The 20474-nt window shown below is 42.8% G+C and overlaps 1 protein-coding gene across 1 annotated transcript in view; it reads left to right on the forward strand.

Moving 5' to 3' along the window:
• Positions 1–20474, forward strand: part of MAPKBP1 (mitogen-activated protein kinase binding protein 1) — a 100089-nt gene that overhangs the window by 15618 nt on the left and 63997 nt on the right. The window contains exon 2 of the mRNA XM_066321239.1: positions 13479–13570. Within this exon, the coding sequence (XP_066177336.1) occupies positions 13479–13570 (92 nt within the window). The remainder of the gene's footprint in view (positions 1–13478; positions 13571–20474) is intronic.

The raw sequence follows: 20474 nt of genomic DNA on the forward strand, positions 1-20474 counted from the left end.
TTGTGTTGCTTTGCTCTTCAAGTGTTTGCCTGGTTATTATCTCCCTTGTTTAAACTGCAGAAATTACTTAGTTCAGTTATTTCTGAACTACATGTGTCATTCAAAGTTATTTCTTATCCAGACAGATTCTACAAAATGCTTCTAAGTTGGTGAATGTGTTTAAAGCTATTTACCAGGAAACTGGGAAGGTTGCCTCTCTGCTGAAGACGAGTTCCATAATCTCCACTTTTGCATTCTGCTTTTTACAGCAGTAATTTTTGCTAAGAACTAAAAATGTAAAAGCAGCAGTGCTTTGTGAAGTGTCAAAGCAACAAGAGTTGGTTGTGTGCCTGGATCTAGGTCTTTCTGCATTTCTAAACAAGAGCAGTAAATAAATGGTGATTATTGCAAAGGTTTGCTTTCTTGACTGTGACAGAAACCACATGGTAACAAAACCAAGGGTTTTTAAAGTCTCTGGATAAAATTATTTCCTCTGAGTGTGGTTTTGCTTCCTCAGTTCTCACATTTCGTAATTCTACCAGCTACCCATTCTCCTGAACCTACATTGCAAGCTAGAGGAGACTTCCAGATCTACTCCACTTTTAGGGTTTTAAGGGACTTAGATGGCAGCCTACCCCCATTTTTTTTCTTTTTCTTTTTTCTTTTTTTTTTTTTTCCCTGTTAAGTTGCTTTAACAGCTACTCAAATATGTCATCTTATGTTGGACTACTGTACCCCTCATTTACAGACACTGTTTCCTTCAGGAAAATAAACTGAAAAAGTACTTGGGAAAAATTACAGGAAGGAGTGATTTAAGGGCAGAGTAAGTGAAGAATGAAAACAAGTTGAATAAATAACTTAATGAGTTTGTTTAGGATTGCTTTGTAGTTACGTTTATAACCTTTTGTCTCTCTGTGGTTTGTTGTCTAGTGGTGGTTTCTTGTGTGTGTGCGCAAAAGTGAGAGGATCAATGATGTTTCTTGTTGCTGACTTACAGGAAGAGTATGTAGGTCTTTGGGATGCTGGGTCTAGATCATAAAACTTGTAAGAAATTTGAACTATTTGGAAAAGCCTAAACTCAATTCTGCATCTGCAGAGACTATTGGATGATGATTGCTTCTTCTGGAGTACCATTTTACATCTTTGCAGCAGAAAGGTGGCTCAGCGGTGTGTACATGAGTGAGCACTTATGGGTTTGCTGGAGTCGTCTGTGCTGGTGGCTGAGCAGCAGGGGCAAGTGACAGGGACACCGTGTTATAGGTGAAGAGCTTTCCTGTTCCAGTACAGGAAGTGACAGCAGGGTTGTTGAGGAGATGATGAAAGTCAGTGCTTGTGCTGTTCTCTTCAGTTTGCTTTCTCAATCTTTGGCCCATGTTCCTATGTATTGATTCTCTGGGGGAATGTGGTTTCCATTTTGGCTGACAGGACAAATCTCTTGGATGCTCAATATGCATGTTGATGGAGAGATGCATAGAGCTTCTTAATTCCAGGATGCATGAAGGGCAAGATGCTGATAAAGTCTCTTCTGTAAGAAGCTTATTCTTTGGGGCAGAGAGCAGGGAAGAGTGCAGGAAGGGATTGCCTAGAGCTAGGCAGTGAGTGCTGGCAGGGGGCAGGCAGGAAGCTTAAATGTCTCCTTCTAAATATACGGGTTGGCTTGAGCAAAATAAAGAAATCTCTCACACTTTCTTTTAATTAATTTTTAAGCATTCTTTAAAGTACTGTCCTTGGCTTCAAGCAGGAGCGAGATACAGCTGTGGTGCAGCACGGTCTGTGCAGTAGATAGCTGCTGAAATTTGGCAGGGAGTAAGATTATTCCCAGTTCTGTTGCTAATTTGTTGTATGTTCAGGGCATTTAACCTCAGTGTTTGTGTGGTGTTGCCACCTAGTCCTCTTATACTTGGTAGTAGATTGCTAGCTGTGTGAGAGTATGTGTTGCTGCCTGCTGTAAGTACAGGAGGGCTTCATGTTTGTTGGGACTTTATTCAAGTACTGTGAAACATATAATAAATAGTTCAGACAATGTTTAGGGACAGATGGAATACTAATCTCTTTACCTCCTGCCTCCTTCCATAGGGATGTTGTCCGTGTGATAAATGCTTTGCACTTACTCCATCCTTCCTTTTATATTTATTCCCATCTTAGCAACTTTTAAATTGCTGATATGTAATTTTGAAACATAATTTAAATCAGCTTACAGCAAAACAATTTTCTCATTCCCTGAGGATGCAGGTGTGTGCTTTCCCCCATAATATCACTGGAATCTTAGGGAGATGCATGCATGGGAAGACAAGGTGTCTTGTCCTGGAGCAGTTCAGGTGTTACAGGCACGATCCTTCAGATGATGGGAGAGGTGAGCTCTCTGACCTCCTCTGGCAAGGACAGATACCTGCTCTGTGTAAGGAATCTGGGCCTGAAAAGTGAGGCTTTTGCATAAAGAGAGTCTCTTTAATACACTACTTAAAGCCTCTTTAAGACTTCCTACAGCCGTGTCCTTCTCTAGAAGGCATTGTTGCCTTCATGACAGTGTAGGGTAGGTAGGTAGGGATCAGATCTGGCAAAGACTTTCAGGACAGAATGGCTGTGTAAATCACTGGTGAAGGATAAAAATTAATTGATTTGGCATGGGGTCATGGGTGAATAAAGGAATCACAAATGAATTATGTGGGTTGCCTCAGGCAGGCTGATCAAAAGGCTTTTCTTCATCCTGCATAGCTCTGTGTGTTTCTACTCTGGGACTCAAGATGACCCACTAAGTTTCCCCCCAAGCCTTGTCAAACACTTCACAGATCCGTTGATACCAAAAATAAGCCCTAGAGAAGAAATTAAGGGGAAGGAGATTGTAACATGATGCTTTTCTTGAAGTGCTGAGATGTGGCTTTCCTTCTGTGGTTCCCCTCAGCAGGGTTGACTGTGGGGAAGGTGTTCTGCTCCCTGTCTTTCAGTTTGTCTTCCCTGTGTCCAAGTTTAGTTTGAATGTATGCGTTGTTTATAGAGTTCAGCAGGAGGTGATTTAGGAGGGAGCGCCTTGCCATGACAGTATCAGTGTTAGAAGTGTTGTGTTATGGCCCCTGTGTTTGACTGTTTCAGAGTCAAGAATTATACGGTGCTGCCACTGTTTCTTTGGAGTGTATGCCTGAGAAGCTATGGACTTTTAACTGTTGCCTGTTTGCATTTAGGAGCCGGCTCAGCTCAGGGTTGGGACCAAGAGGAGGGACTTCAGCAGAAGAAGCAGCCTTGCCAGCCTATGCACACATTCCTGTTTGGCTCTTTTCCTTTTTTTTGTCTCTTGCTTCTTGTGAGTGCTAAAGCCTGGGTAAAACAGAGGGAAAGGAGCCTTTCCTATCTGGGAAGTGATGATTAATGATGATGAAGAGTGACCCTTACGCTGAGAGAACCATTTGTTCCTGCTGGATTTCAAACCCTTATATGAGTAACTAAAACTCTGCCCAAGGGAGCTGTACTGTGTTTTTTTTTTTTTTTTTTCTTCCCCTTATCATTGAAGCACTTTCTTTGCCTGTATTCAGGCCCTTGTGCATGGATTTGGAGGAGACCAATATGTAAGACTTCCAGGAAGTTGCTTCCAGTGATCTCCAGTGTTGGGACAGGTTAGGAGTGTGTTGCAAGTTCACATTTGTACCTAAAACTTATATAGGTAGTTCTTGATGCAGGGGAAGGTGAATTGGCTTCATCTTCTACTACAAAGAAAATAAATCACTGGACAAATGGCCTATGTGGGAGGGCAAAAGCATGTCGTATGTAAAGTCTGGTATCTTGTCTGCTCTCTTTCCTTATGAAAAAGTAATGCACATTTGCAAAGTGGAAAAATCTGGTTCTTGTGAAGGGGTGATCCTGCAGAATTCCAGGTCCCAAGAGCTCAAGGAAGGGTTTCTTTGAACTCTGCCCACACAAAGGTGTCTCTGTTGTGTTCCGTGGACCTTAACTGCCTGTAGAGCTGGTCCAGTTGACTCCATGTGCAGATGGAGCTTAGTCTGGAACAAATCAGGGCTGACTCTTTATGTTCCAGGAATACCTGTAGCCTGTTTGATGTCACTTTTTCTTTTTACATTTATTTCATGCATTCATCACACAGTCTTCACAAACTTTGCTTACATCAACAAAAAAGAATTTCCCACATCAAAGTCAAAATAGCATCATGACAACACGGACAGCGGTGGGCAATTTACACTCCCTTTTTCCCTGTCCCATCAGCATACTTTTATCTCTGAAGCTCAGATTTTCTGAAAGTTTCGTGAAATCTCGTGAAAGTCTGAGTTGGTGTTGCTTTTACAGTGAGAATGATGACTGAATGGTAGAAGGAGGAGAAACTGCTGCTTGTCGTGCCTTTAGCCAGAGTTAGTAACGTTACATGGACCTCTCCTCATCCCTGCAGTATTTAGGAAGAAATTGAACTTAATATGGGGGTAAGGAAGGGAAAATTGGTGGTCCGGGCTGGTGTTAAATGAAGAGACAGAAGATTAGTTAATGATGAATAGGTTGTACTCTAGAAGCTGGTAGGAAATTAACCCTCTATGTGTCCTGTTTGCAGGCTGCAGGACCACTTGCAGGTGTGTTCTACTGTCAGTTCTAAGTTCCCTCACTATGGTTGCTGGTAGAGGTTCTTTTAATAGCCTCCCACCCACTCCCCGGGGCTGTGCAATGGTATTTATGGCCTGCCGGGGACTGCCTATCTTCAGGTGCAGGAAGAAGGCAGAGTGCAGATTCAGCACGTAGCCCCTGACAGCTGGGGCTGATGGGTCAGGAATGCAGCCCTGACAGCTGGAATTGGATTGAAAGCGGCCAGCACGGTGGGGAGGCCAGGAGGGGAGAGCAGGCAAGAGAGGCTCTGTGGAGAGATGGACAAATGCACGCACACTGCGGAAAGACAGCCTGTGGGGACTGAGGGTTTTCTTGTCTTCCATTTCTCCCACCTTCATCCCTAATTGGTTCCTTTTGTACAAATGTCTAGATAATTTTTAATAAAAGTGTGCACACCCCTGTTGCAGCCCCTGTGCAACACACCTGGCAGAGCCATTAGAGCTGAGGCTCAGCTCTTCCATTGGAATACCCCCCATCTCACCTCTGCTTTTATGCAGGTTTACAAATGTAATGTAAGGCTTACCATAACTTAGCGATTCAAAACCTTTCAGCAAGTCAGTTTCTGCTCTTGCCACTTTTATGCCAAGGAGTGCTGTACATAACTTACGTTGTGGGAGATTGTTCCCTGATGTTGTTAAAGTGGATATCTTGAAATCAAATTGCATAAAGTTGGCAACAGCTTGTGTCATACTATGATGTTCTGGTCAGGTGTTTTTTGTTTTGTTTTGCTTTGTGAGGTTTTTTTTCTCTTCTGCTTTATTTTTTTTAATTGGTTAATTGTTAGGGCTTGCTCATTGCTCTGAATCCTTTTTCCCATGAATACTGCTTTAAACTGGGAATTGGCTGGAAACACCTTAAATGTCAGAACATATATGTGTAGTGGATTGCATGAAACCAGTTTCATGGTCTTGCAGTACTTCCTGGGGGTTCAGTTGGGCAGTTGGTGTGAGTGTGCAGTGGCGGCTGTGGGTAAGGCTTAGGAGGCTTAGAGTGAGAGAAATGGAGACTGCTCTGTCAGCCGGAGACCTCCTGAATGAGTCCTGTGTTGGAGCTTGGCTTGCTGCTGTCCTTTTGCAGGTGGAATATTTTCAGTCTCCAGGCTTGTCAAGACATAACTCTTGCCTAGCCCTGGTTGATGAGGGGAGAAAGACCTGCTGGAGAAGAGGGAGAGGATAGAAAAACCTCTTTAAAAACACAGAAAAAATATATATGTGAAAGAAATTTTAAAGTGCATATTCTATATTCATATACAAAAGCAGGGGTACACATTGGGTTGGTACGGGGCAGAAACCAACTATGGAGCTGAGTGGTTTTGTTGTTTGTGTGCTTTTGTACGTTGAACACCTCTTACAGTTAGTTCCATCCACCCATCTTCAGTCCTTCCCCTGTCAGACCAACAATAAAAACCCTAACTCCCCCAAAAACACCTAGGCAGGGGAACCTGGTCCAAAGCCAGACCTTTGCATGTTTAAGCTGAAGTGCAAAATGAATATTTCACAGCTGTGTTATAAAGCCCTGAAATGAAGGCTTTGCAGTGGAAATGCTGACAGCCCCTTGAGTAGAACAGTATACTGTAATTAGTGCTCTGTGTTTTATGTGCCAGATGAAGCTCAGCAGAACTAAATGTAAAACTTCAAGCCTTTGTTTTTCTGCAGCAGTAACAGGACATCAGACAGTGTGTTCAGACGATGGATTAGCGCCTACAACGTGTGCACTGGTCCCTGGAGGTTGGATGTGCTTTTTTGCGCTGGGGCTTGGGGGCAGCAGCAGAGATGTACAAACAGGGCCAGCTGTGAGATTTGGCACTCTGTATCAAATTTCACTTGTGTAAGATAGACAGCTATTTCTTAAATGCTGACGCTGACAATGTACAGCTACATTTTCAGCATTTTCACGTATTGGATGCCAGAGTGCATTGATACGACTTTGCTGTGTAGCAGCATGGAAAACATGTTGGAGTGCGTGCAGAGGTGCTGAAAACTCTGGAAGCAGAATGTAGAGAGACCGACGTGCAAACCACAGTGCTGTTGTGATACTCAGGCCTGATGCTGGAGCTCCCTGTGTCAGTGTGTTGGACCATTGGGAGCTTTGGGATCTCAAGTCAATCAGTAAAGGCACTTATTTATTTATTTATTTTTTTAGTTGCAAAAGATGATTATGTAGCCACTTCCGTGTGCAAGATTGTTACTTAGTTACAACTGATTACTTGATGTGCTAGGGAAGGCTTTTCAAAATAACCCTCATGGGTCATGTATCTCAGGAATCTGTGTGCTTTGCTTTCTCAGGAGCACATACCGCTGCACATGCATTATTAACATGCCTGCTTTCAAGCAGGAGAGAGGGATGAGGGAGGCACATCGTGCAGTGGATAGTAGATGAACTCTGATGGATGTTGTCTTGTCATGCTGATTCAATGCCACTACTTAATTAAATGGATTCAGATGTTAACTGTGTTACACATAGGCCCATGGGAAGGCTTTTAAAATAGAACTTGTCTGCTTGTGGACATTTAGTGAAGTAGCTGTTCTGGAGTGGATTGGAATAGTTGTGCTGCAAGAACTCTCCCTGAGGATGCTCTTGATCATAAATGCTGACAATGGCATGGAGAGAAAGGGGCACGTTGAAATCAAACTATTAATTCAAGAATAGGATTTCCCATTCCATAGACAGAACAGAATGGGGGATAAGTTTCCAAATGCAAAGCAGCAGCAGTTCTTATCTGTGACTTTGTTGAGCAAGGTGAGCTCTCTGTTGCTCTCTGTAAATGATCTTAGATGTCAGAAAGGCAGATTGAGAGTAAGGTATTAATGGGGAAAAAATTGGAAAACAAAACAGACTATTATATTATTTTGCTCTGCAAACATTTGCTGTGGCCATGCCTGAAAAGCTGCATGTGGTCTTGATGTTTCTCCTTCATCTCAGGAAGAATGTAGAGGACATGGAAGGGGCTTCACAGAAGAACTGATAAAGGATATGACATGGATTTCAGGAGAGCCATAAAGTGTCTTAAAGAAGACTCTCTTACTTGGAACACAGATGACTTGGGGTGATAGTATAGCTCCTTACAAAATCATGCACCACCTCAAGGTGGTGGATAGGGACTTACTGTTCCTTGTCTCTTCCCATAGAAAGATTGAGGCGCTTCAAATAAAACTATTAGAAGTGAGGTTTAAAACGAATAATGAAAGATGGTTCATCTTGCAATATACCAGACTGGTGAAGTTCCTTGCCAAAAGATGTGGTGAATACTAAGCTTTTATAGACAGAGTGGGTAAGCTCATGGTAGAGAATTCTACTGAAATAAGTTAAAAATGGACAATATCTATTTTGAGACTGGAAGACTGACAGGAGGTGAGAGAGAATCAATTCTGTTTTCCTTGTTCTTAAACTTTATCCATACATTTCTTTATACCATTCTTCCTGACTTTCCTCCTTTGCTTCTGGCTGCAAATGGAAAAAGAAACTGGAGCTAGATATTGGTCTCTGATCCAAGGTGGCCCGTCTCATGAAGTCTGGAACAGACATATCTGCTTGCTGGACATGGTTTTCTCCTGCCTAATGCTGTAGGTGCTGGGGCATGTGCCATAACATCAGTTTTCTCCCCTTAGTGGTCATTTTGAGCACTGGAGAGTAGCACAAATCCTCTCAAATGCTTTGCTTTTTTATTTCCATGCTGAAATAAATTGTGCTTGTAGTGAACAATGAAATTTTGGGCCAAAAAGAGAATGAAGATAGCATAAGAAGGCAGGAGGTGAGATAATCAAGTCAGAAAACTCCAACTTCTTTAGCACATGAGTATGGAAATGAGGAGCTGAAATACTGTTGAACTCCTGCTTAGTCTTTTGCTGGCCTGGGGAGAATGGTGGGGTGAGTGGCAGCAGGCTATTATTCAGCCTACAGTTAAAACTCTTTGAGGGATGCCTGGTGGCCTAAAGCCTGAAGATGGCTTTCTCTTGAAAATGTCTTTTTCTCTCTTTCTTTTAAGATGAAGGCAGACCACAGAAATCTGCTGGTGTGCAAACAGGCACAGATATAGGAGCTCCTACCCAGCAGCAGGGGTTCAGTAGTGAAACAGTGCAGCTATAGGCAGAGTGCCTGTGACTCAGGTCAGGCAGGACTGTCAGTGTGATGAGATTGTCCCTTTTGGCACCCGTTCTGGTGGAAATTATTGCTGTGCTGAGTGTGTTTACTACTGCTTTCTAACAGAGTCCTGGCTGGATGTGCAGGCCACAGTGTTTGTCTCCTGTACTCCCATGTGGCTTTGCAAGTGCAGATGGTACCAAAGGAATGCAAATGATGGGAAAGAGGAAAGTGTTTGCTGGAGGGTAAAGTTGGGCTGATTCCTCAAGGATTTCTGTGTTGTCCTTATAGCAGATGGAAGGAATTGTTTGTGATAACTTCCTCAAAACAACGGAAACAGCACACCCAAGTATGGAACTCACTCTGAGACATGGGTGCAGCTGGTCAGACACAGAGTTTTCTGAAAAGCCAAATGAGGCTGGCTGGGCTGTTTAGATCAGTCTTTCTGAAACAATTATCTGCAGCTCAGTATGAAGGCAGAGATGGCATGGCTTCTTTCCCTGAGCATGGACTTTTGCCATGTGCTATGTGGGGCTGTGCTTGGTGGAAGCAAGGGCTGCTCTCAGATGTGCTCTTCCAGGCGGGACTGGGCTGGTCATTCCCCTCTTTCTGGGAAGGCCGAGCTGCCGTGAGTACCTGTTGGTACCTTGAGTCCTGCAATTCAGGACTCTGCTGATTTGATCCTACCTATCTGGTGGTGTTGGGATATGGTGTGGAAGGAACAGTAAGAGGGTAAGAGATCTGCTTAGGTACAAAAATTTCTTTACACACATTTGTGGAGTTCTAAGTAACCAAATTTAGATTTAAGCCTGTAAAATGGCTGAATATCAGATTTTGCAGGACAGGCATTAGCTGCACTGGTTTTGGTACCTAAGAGTGTATATTGAGCTTCGATATTTGAGTAAAATTTGGCCTTAAAGGCATGGAGATGGGATAGTTCAAGATATCAGTGGCAGTGCAAAATGAACTGCAGAAGTGTTTTGTGTGTGGATCAATTCAATACCTCTTGCAAGTCACATAGAGAACCTTGACTGAAAGTGCCAAATGCTATTAATAGAAGCCTCTAGATGAAATAACAAATGCAGCTTGTCAGCCTCCTCTCCTGCCTCTAATTTAGGTACAAATGACAGGTTTAATCTTGCAGTTGTTTCCAGGTTTGGATGAGGGTGTTGAGGTGGCCCATTAGTTGCCTGTGACGGCAAGAGCAAGCAGTGACATGTCTGTAGGATGTAAATTGGGCAACCACAGGAGCTATTGGTAATGAACAATGTCTCAGATCTGCAGGGGAACTCTCCAGGTCCTGTGGTTAGCTCAGATCAGACTTGGGAAGGTGTGCAAAATCATGTATTTCTGACTGGGGTCTGCTGAAGTACTGCTTGGGAGACTTATAAGAATGGCAGTTTATGGCTGTGTGGGACTGGGAGACTACCCTTACCACAGGAGGAAGTGGTAACTCCAGAGGTGGGATAATGACAGACCTGTATCGACCAATCTGTCCTTTGCTGACAAATCTTAATTCCAGATTGGGAAGTTAAAGTTGATGTGGTTTTACCCTAATTAACCATATTAAGAATTCATTTGTTTTAGCTGGCAAATTGAGAAGAATCCGGTTCATACTGTGTTGCTACCTATTATTTTTTCTCTCTGAAATATTTTTCATTCTCGAGTTTTGTGACGAAGTGACTATCTCTTGCCTCTATGTCACCTACTCTGGAAGCTGGTCATGGCATATTGTGGGCAGGTTGGTGAAAGTGGAGCTCACAAGTCTCATAGGATCACATTTTAAATTTATATGCACTCATTTTTGATGGAAGTTGGTTTTAATACTCAAGTATTATCAGGTGGAGGTGCTGCCTTTGGATAGGCTTTGTGGGGTTGTCTTTCAAGTTCTTTACTCTAGAAAGTTTTTGAAGTTAAAACTGGGAGCAAAAGAGGGGAAGAATTTTCAGGAAGTTAGTTATGAATCTGTAGTCTAGAGACAGGTTCTGTGGTGCTTGGTCTGTCAATATCAGAGGTATGACCTTGACAGTTGCCTTTTTCTAAACTAACAAATGGTCTGTTGGAGGCCAGAAGATACTCACTGGCAGTAAAATAATTAGACTGGAAGACTGAGATGCTCCTTTTATGTCAAACTATGTACATTGGAGACAGGTAGACTTTCCACATCCTAGCATTGCCACAAAAAGTCTCCTGGCAGAGCAGCAGGGGACCTCCACTGACTTTGGTGTGAGAAAGGAGACTGGAGTAAGGGTGACATTTTGGTATTGGTGAGCTGTGAGTGTCAAGATAAATCAGATAGTGCTCCTGTTTGGTTTCTCTTCTTCTTAAAGATTTGGAGGGATCAGATCGGGCTTTGGATGTGCAGCTAGACTGATCTAGTTGCCAGGGAAAAGGGTATGATTGTTTTGATTTTTTCCTGAATTTGGTCATCCTGTGGTTTTCCCCAGGCTGGCAAAGAGAAAACAAACAGAAAATAAAAAGTAGAACGTGATTTTTACTGGTTTGGCCTTCTGGACAGGTAATTTCCATGCCAGGGCTGTCTGGAGTGAGGGAAATGGTGGGGGGGGTGTCACTGGGCTGAGTAAGATGAGGGAGAAAGGAACTGTCCCCTCCAAGACAGGCTGCTGTAAGATCAGCTCAGCTGTGGTGTAAGGCTGCACACTGAGAGGCTCGATAAATGTCCTTGCAGAGCAAAAACATATCTGTTGGTGAAAGTAGGTTGCTGAATTGCTGCTGAATATCTGCATAGCCAAGGTCAAGCAGTGCCTTTTAGGATAGTGGCAATTACAGCCAGACTGAGCTAAAGCGTGCACTGAGTAGTGTAATCACAGCATTGCTAAATTGATGTTGCTGACAGCATCAAGTGATTGGTGCCTTATCTAGATGGAACTACTTGAATGGCACATGTCTCTTCCACTTCCTCCTTCACTGACAAGAATGCATTTTCTGTAGGAATTTAAACCTCTCCTAGTTTGGGAACTGCTGATGTTAGCCAGAATCTCATCAGCAGAACCAGTGAGTTCTTTCTGCATATTTTTGAGCTGCTTTAAAAAGATGTGTTTTGAAGTATTGTTAACAAGTCTGGAAGAGTAGATATCCTTCTGGCCTTCTCCACTCCTCTCCCCAACCCCTGCATTTTTGTTCCAACATTACATTGAAACAAAACTAGTGGGTTTATAACTGCATTTTTAATTGTGTGTTCTTTCTTAACAAAAATCCTGTGGAGTTTTGTAAAAGCCGTGTTTTCAGAGATTCTCAGTTTGCAAGGGAAGGGAACAATTTGGTGGATTCTCATTATGTCTTGAAGTACCTGGGGTATATTATTAATAAGAGGGAAGAAAGGACCAAGTTGTTCCAGAGATTCGAATATGAAATCTTCCACTTTCTATGTCACTGTTTGAAGGCAGGGCGAATTCGAACTAACTGAAAGCATGGATGGCTCATGTTAAGTGGCACCTCCCTCAGCCCTGCTTCACCTGCTGAATCAAGGTGGTTATCTGTGTGGGGTTAATTCTGTCCCCTTACCTAGAAGCCTGAGCCTTGAGCTCGGTGAGACCTTGTGTCTCACCCTGCAGCTGAACTCCCCAGGTCTGGTAAGGTGTGTGGCCAGGGTGGCGTGGGAAACCTGCCCCGCCCCTGCCTTTTGTGCTCCACGTCGGTATAAATGCAAGATGTTCGTCTTCAGGGCAGCTATTAAAGTCAGTAGTAATTATTACAATAGTGACTTCTTATGCTCTGTCCATGCCCCTAAGGCCTTAACCAAATATAACTTGGATGATGATAATTAAAAACAGAAGACTGTGACCCAGTAAAATCCTTCAGTTTGGCACAGACAGCAATGCAGAGGAGGAATGTATGCATCAAATATATAATAAATAAAATGAAGCTGTGCAAATGTAAAAGAAAGAGAATAATTTTGTATCAGTCAAAATAGCCCCAGGACTAAGAACTGGTTTGTGCTCAGAGGTTGAGTCCTTTCATGCCACAAACCAGATTTTGTGTGGTCTTTTGCTTTGGGGTAATCACTGAATTCTGATGCTTTCTCTGCCAGGGAGTGCTCCCCAAAATATTCTGTCATGTCCATTTGTCACTCACCCTTCCCTTTTTTTTTTGTTTGTTTTTCTTAACTTTTATCAATTTCTTATCACAGAGGCCTTTGTATCTTCCCAGTAGCTCTTCCCAGTTGCATTTCTTTCCTTTTCCTAAAAATAGTGGAGATCTTTGCCTGAGGGGAGTGTGGTGACATTTAGATAACCGTCTCTTGCAAGGGTGGTTGGTATGCAGCAGGCTTGTGAATGTTTATGGTGTTCTGGCAAGGGATGCCACTGATCACTAGTTGTGATTTTCAACTCAAGCACTCTAGGGAAAACTGACTATTCAGTTCCTAGGAATACAAGGCTGAATCACCTACTGCTGGATGGAGGTAACAAAGAGAACGGGTCAACCTGGAAACAGTTTTCAGGAAAGAGCCAAGTTCTAGAGACAGTGGTATATTGCTCTTACTGGGAGGATGGGAGTCAATGAATATGCATCCCAGCCTTTCACCAGTACTGTCTGCTGCTTGCAGTCCTCTGTCTGCAATGCTCTGGCATAGAGAAAGTAATAAGTGGGTTAATAATTCCTTTTCTGTAACCCAGCAGTATTTTCCTATGCCTATATTGAAAGTTGAATAGGGTTACTTTTGTACCTGGTGCTTCTCATTGGATTTCTAGGAACCAGGAAACCAGTGTGAACCAGACCATCAGCTTCTGTGTTATGGGTCTATTTGAACTGTACTCACATTTCATGGTACTTCTTGTTTTCTTTCTTGTATGCTCTAGGTGACTTTGGAGAAGGTGTTGGGCATAACTGTGTCGGGAGGCAGAGGATTAGCCTGTGACCCCAGAACTGGCCTCGTTGCTTATCCAGCAGGGTGAGTCACTAACCACATTCCTCAAAGCTAAAATGAACCACGACTGATGCATTAACATAAAGATCCAGGGTGTTTCCACTGTCGTCTTCTATAGGAAGCCTATTTACTGCTCTTTAAACATCAGAGAATGCTGAGACTCAGCACTGTTAGTGTAATTGGCAAGGGAGAGGGATTGCATTATCAAATTTTAATGAGATTTCTTTTAATGGAACTACTGTCATTCCTCTTGCTCTGAACTGGGAATTAACTACTTTTTGTGGACTTTTCGCTATGTTCCATAGTGTGATGAACATAAACATAGTTCAGTGTAATTCTCAATCCAGTAAATACCTAATGGAGCAAACGATGCTTTCAATGAATTGACAGAAGCCTTCTTGTAGATGCCCTGCAATTTATGATTTACCATGTTCCTCAACCAAATGTGAGGAAGGATTTCAGGCTTACAGCCTGAACCTGTTTATTATGTGGGTTCCTTTGAGTGAAGCACATCTGTCAATTGTAATCTAAGTTCCAATAAAGGTATCCAGAAGGAGACTTTGATGGAAAGGAAAAGAACTCCCTATAGGGACATGGGTGAGGGCTGAAGAGGTCTGCTGTGATGCAGGGATCAATATGAGTTTGGCACTCCGTTGAGCTTGTTCTGCTGGTCAGCAAACTAAAAGAGAAGACAAATGGCAGTATCTCCAAGTCATACTGCATGGACGTACTCTTAAGACATGAAAGCTGGAATTTGAAGACAAGAACTTCCCATCAATTGTAGATGATGTTTTCATAGATACAATGAGTGTGCTAGCAGCATTTAAAGATTGTGTGTTTGTTGCTAAAATGAGAGATGGAGTCAGTGAAACTGGCTAGAAATTTTTGCCTGTCCTGGTGATATCCTAGTTCACTAAATCACAGCCCTGCTGTGGTGGGGGGAGCCTCTTGAGATCATCTAGTCCAAGCCTCATGCTCAAGCAGGGTTGCCTCTAGCAGGTTGCCCAGGACAATGGCCAAACATCTTTTGAATATCTCCAGAGATATTCACCATCTCTGGGCACCATGTTCCAGTGTTTGACTACTCTCACAGTAATAAAACAAAATAAAACCATGAAAATAAAGGGTTTCTTAAATCTATTTTCCTTTGTGTTCAAATGGAATTTAATACATTTTAATTTCTGCCTGTTGCCTCTTTTTCTGTCAGTGGACAGTCTGTTAATCTGCAGATAATTTGAGGTCCACATCAGTGTTCAGTGGTATCTGTTATGCTCTTTGGAGCCAGGCAAATATATTCCGGTGCGTTTTGCCTCTTCCTGTGTAACTTTTCTGACACTGAATATGTTCACACTTGAAGTCAGCAAGGAGAGAGAAGAAAATGAGTGCAGTAAACAGGTATTTTGGGCTCTTACATAGCTGAAGATAGGTTAGTTTGTTAATAGCAATGTCCTTTGATGAGCATGCCTGACATTGATTTAATCAAGTGTGAGTACACCTGAGGTTTCTTTTGGCTAATTAAAAGGTTATGTGGTTCCTTAGGGCTTTACAGGGGAATTCCTGTCCTTACTTGTTGGTGGTAACATTTCATGGCCTGGGCAGGAATATACTAGATGTCTTCTAAAAGTTTAAGGGCTTGTACAACTTTGCTGCTTTTGTGCCATGGCTGGCCTGTTTTTTGTGATACTGTTGTGATTCGCTGCAGTTAAGGCAGTCTCAAGCTAACAATCAAACCAGCTTGTTCAGTTTGGGTTTTGTTGGTTTTTGTGGGGTTTTTTAGTTTGTTTTGTTGGGTTTTTTCCCCCCACATTATGATTTCCAGTGAATGTCTCTTGATCTGGAAGAATCCTGGCCTGTCTGGTATACTGGCTTCACGTGGTTTATTTTTGTTTCTATTTGAATTATACAGACTCACAGAATAGGTAGGGCTGGAAGGGACCACACTGAGTCATTCAGTGCAACCTCCCTGCTCAAGCAGGGTCATCCTAGTGCACATGGCATGGGATTACATCCAGATGGTTCTTGAATATCTCTAGTGAGGGAGACCCCACAGCCTCTCTGGGCAACCTGTTCAGTAAAAAACTGAACTGTCACCTGCACAGTAAAGAAGCTTTTCCTCATATTCAGGTGGAACTTCCTCTGCACAGTTTCTACCCTTTGCCTTGTGTCCTGTTTCCTGGCTCCATCCTCTGACATCCTCCCTTGAGACACTGACAGACATTGATGAGGTCCCCTCTCAGCTGTCTCTCCTCAAGGCTGAACAGGCCCAGCTCCCTCAGCCTTTCCTCATGACAGCAATGCTCCAGTCTCTTAATCGTTTTCATAGCCCCTTTCTGGACCCACTCCAGAATCTGCATCTCTCTCTTGAGGAGCACAGAAGTGGACACAGAGCTCCAGATACCCCCTCACCAGGGCTGCCAGAGGGGCAGGATCACCTCCCTGGAACTGCTGGCAATGCTCTTCCTGATGAACCCCAGGATCCCATTGGCTTTCTTGGCCACAGGGGCACTGCTGGCTCAGGGACACCTTGTTGTCCACCAGGCTCCCCCTGGCAGAACTGCTTTCCAGCAGGTCGGCCCCCAGCCTGTGCTGGTGCCTGGGGTCATTCTTCTCCAGGTGCAGGACCCTGCATTTGCCTGTGTTGGATTTCAGACAGTTCTTCCCTGCCCATCTCTCCAGACTGTCAAGGGCCTTCTGAAGGGCTGCACGGCCCCCTGGGGTATCAGCCACTCCTCCCAGCTCTGTGTCATCAGCGAACTTGCTGAAGAGGCATCTGCTCCTTCATCTAAGTAATTGATGAACAAGTTAAACAACAACACAGGGCCCAGTACTCAACCTGAGGGGACACCACTGGTGACAAGGCTCCAACCAGACCCTGTGACAGTGATTATGACTGTCTGGGTTCCGTTGCTCAGCCAGAACTTGCATTTACTCGACACCAAACTACTTACATGAGTTTGATATAGCAGACTGGGCGTGGCTCATGCACAGTTGTTTCATGACCTGTCCGTGCAACTTGGTCATCCTCACTGTACTCCAGTGATTTGCCCGTACCCTGCTTGTGTACGGAGGTTTGCAATGCTGACATGCAGATCCTTGGCTCCTCCAGTCTTGCCCTAAAAGCTGAATTTACGTAATAATGCTGTATTTTCCTAAGAACACTTTCAACATGCCTAGATTGATTTGGTTGAGATCAAAACAGTTGCCCCAGGCATTGTGACTTCATCCACATCAGGTATACAAGCAACTATGTGAATGAGGACTTGTGCATGAGAAGCTTTGGCATTCTTTAAGTGTAATCCCAATTTGAGTCTCAGGTTTGCATAAAATATTTTTTTTTAAAAAAATATGATTTTTCTGCGTTTTCTCTTTCCTGGAGTTTCTGAAATATCCTGGGAAGCTTCTTAAACTGATGAAAGAAGCAGTTCTCAAAGTGACGGAACTCATTCCAGCTCTACTGTGGTGCCAAAGAACTGAGTGTTACATTGTCTTTTCCTTTTCTTCTCAATGACTTTTGCGCATATTATCCTTTCTCTGCTTTGACCCTAATGAGGCTGTCTCTCTAGTGGTGTGAGACAGCAGCTGTGCTGATCCTGGTGTTTTTTTTGTGGGATACTTGTATTATAGGGGACCTTTTCTTCATGTCAGCAGTAAAGGGCTAAAGGCATTGAGTGCTGCAGATGTTCCAGGCTACCACTTTGATATAAAGCTGTTGTCTTGAGAGATAAGACAACATAAGACAGAAGATTGTATCCTCTGCAAAGGTCTTGCATCTGCTGCCCACATTCACCTACTTTTATATTGTTAAGTGAAACAAACCCAAAGTTGCTTAATTGGATCTCTGTTTGGGTTTTGCAGTGAGTAACAAAGTTGTTCTTGTGAAGGGAGTACAGAAATGTACCAAATTTTTATCTCTTGTATTAAGATCAATGCCCTGACCTTCTTTTGTTTCAATTCTCCTGCTTTGCATTTTCTCTGCTCTTCTCAGTTTATTCTTTTGAGGTTTTTGTTTTGTTTTGTTTTGTTTTGCAGTAGTGTATTGAGACTCTGTTTCCTAGAAACAAAAAGAGAAACAAAACAAAGAAAATCCTCTGAGTCTGACTAACATTAAAAAATAAAAAAAAAAGGTGTGTGAAATGTCTATCATTTAAATTCTAGATCAGCTGCTAAGATAGCTTTAGTCAGCTTATCTGGTTTTGGTGTTTTGTTTACTGTTTTTTTTAAACCTTGTAGGTTGGTGTGACTGATTGATTTTTACTTCGTATTGTTCTCATTTTCTTGGCTCTCAGCTGATCCTGATAGCTGGTTGGAAACCTGATGTTCAGGTGAGGCACTTGCCTCCTTGAGGAAGCGGCCTGTGCTTTTTCTTCTGAGGAGCAGGAACATAGCCCTTTGTGCCTTTAGTGTACAATGCCTTTTAAACACTGTGCTGTTATGCTCTGGTCAGCTTAAGCATCCCTCCAGCTTTGCTCATCAATTTGGACCCACTCTGATAGATTCCAGGGATTTTTTTACATTAGTGTTCCTTGCTGGGAAGACTGGTATTTGGTGCATAGCACATGTGCTGAGTTGATGAATCTCAACCTGCATATTCTTTTATTCTTTCTCCCTTTCAGCTCTTGCATAGTTCTTTATGTACAGCAGCTGCTGCTAAAGGCAGATATGGGTTTAATATAGAGAATTCTCTCTGAGACATAGTAAAATGAGTTTCTCTGGCTTTCTCTCAGAAATTACTGTAGACAGTACAGACACAGGCCCTTGGCTAGCTTTGTGTGTGTGCGTAGTACATTTGCTGAACACATGATTTGGATGCCCCTGTACTCTGTCCCATTTCAGAATGAATCATCCTTATTTGTAGGTAGGAAGGGAGGGACAAGAGAAGATGGATGATCAAAGTTAAAATGAAGATACTGCATCTTTTTCTCTGCTACTTTTTGCTGCATGATCTGGTTGAAGAGTTAGACTTATTCTTGAGCTTTATCACCTTGGGGTTTTTGTTTACTTGGTTGTTTGGTTTGATTTTGTGTTTTTGGAGATAGGACCAGTAATATTCCAAAGTAAATAATTATATGAGTGTTCAAATCAGAAAACTGCACGGTTGTCTGGATCATTTTTTATTTTACTGCAATTGTGCTGTGCATGCTGCATGTCAGTGCAGCAGCCTCTCATGTGCTGACCTGTACTGCAGCAACATCCAGCCACAGTCTCATCTCTTTTCACTGTGTCTTCCTCTGTTGCACCCCCCATCCTCAGCTGATTTACAGTATGGAGTGGAAGCTGCTTAACTCTGCAGCCCTTCTGAGTCATACCCCTGCAGGCTGTCAGGTCCTGCACTGACAGGCAGTGATGATGGTCTCTGTCACAGCAAAGGGAGGAAGGGGATGAACGGGAAATGAGCGAATCGGTTTTAATCCGTGTAGGAGCCTGCTCAACACTCTCATGTAGCTGAGTGGTATATCCCTCTGGAAGCTGAAAGAATGAAGGTTTTTCTTTTCCAGAAATGGTTGTTGGTTTGCTTTCAAATGCTTTCTGGTTCCAGTAGATAGGCTGTAAGGCTGAGTGGTTTCCAGCTCATCCACATATGGAGTCCCTTGGAAAGTTTTAGTCATATTTTTCCATCGTTATATAGATAGATTACTGCACAAGGTAATAAATTATCAGCTTAGAACAATTTCTCTTTACCTTAAGCTGTATATAACCCACAATGGAAGAATAACATTTAGCATAAACATTGTGTAACTTGAGCAGGCATGACGTTGCCGTGCTCCTTCTTTCTTCCTTAAAGTGGAAGGTTTTGATCAGTGAGATACAGCAACAAATTGTGAGAGGCAAATCTAACAGGAGACTGATGGTGAATGAGGCAAAATGCTGTTCTGAACTGGGATCTTTCCAAGACTTGTGGCCATTTTGGCCAGGTTAGAATTAGTGATGATATGGACAATGAAATTCTAATTTGTAAGATAACAAGTATCCCTGCCTTATTTAATTACTCTTTTATTAACTAATTGATCACATTGCTTGGGTGTCACAATGGTAGTTGCCTTGAGAAAACTCTAGGTGCACAGAAGGAATTCACTTCTTTATAGAGCCAGAACATGGTACATGTGTAGTTTGAGCAAAGCTCTACTGCTCTGTGCAGGTACAGTTCTTCACTAATTTTTACTTTGCATAAACACTAATGCTATTGGGCTGTATCCTAAATGCAGCCTGAATTGGTACAGGGATTTTGAAATACTTGAGCTGCTGAGTTGCCAGTAGATAAATCCACTTCTGCTGGTGCTGTCTCCTTCAAGTTTACTTACCCAAAGCTCTGAAGGAGAAGTTCTGTGCTTTCTTTTTATGTTCTTTTGTAAAGGAGAATCCTGTGGTGTTGTAAAGATGTAGAAACCTATCATAAAATGAAGAAAAGTTCTTGTGTATGATTCAAAGCAATTTTCAACATCTTGGGTGACATCAGAGGCAGCTTGTTTTGTCCTCTTTAAAAGAGGACAGTTGCCTTCCAATAGTTAGACCTCTTTCCCCTCCTCATCTCCCAGGACTCTGGAGTGTTGTTAATACATTTCTTCTGTGAGGCTACTGTGCTTAGCATGCCATCTGGGGAGATTTTCCAGCTGGCACAATTGTGGTGATGGGCTCAGAGATGAAGATAAGAAAATCCCCTTAAGTGAGATCGTTAAACATAATTATAATGGGGACTGCAGAATGGTTTGAGTTGGGCCATTACAACCAAACCAAACAAAATTTTCCGTCTCAAAAGTGAACAGCACTGGGTTTCAAAAAGATGTGTCCAAAAAGATGATAAAAAGTAGCCAAGCCCTTCCTTCCCTTTCCTTCCCCAGCAGTAGCAGATTTCTCAGAAAGAAGCAGGGATAGTTTGTGTCTCAAATCTCCCTGTCTTAAATACCCAGACAGAAAGAAATGTATCTGCACT

This window comes from Sylvia atricapilla, chromosome 6 (assembly GCF_009819655.1).
Source record: "Sylvia atricapilla isolate bSylAtr1 chromosome 6, bSylAtr1.pri, whole genome shotgun sequence".
In the NCBI taxonomy this organism is placed as follows: Eukaryota; Metazoa; Chordata; class Aves; order Passeriformes; family Sylviidae; genus Sylvia; species Sylvia atricapilla.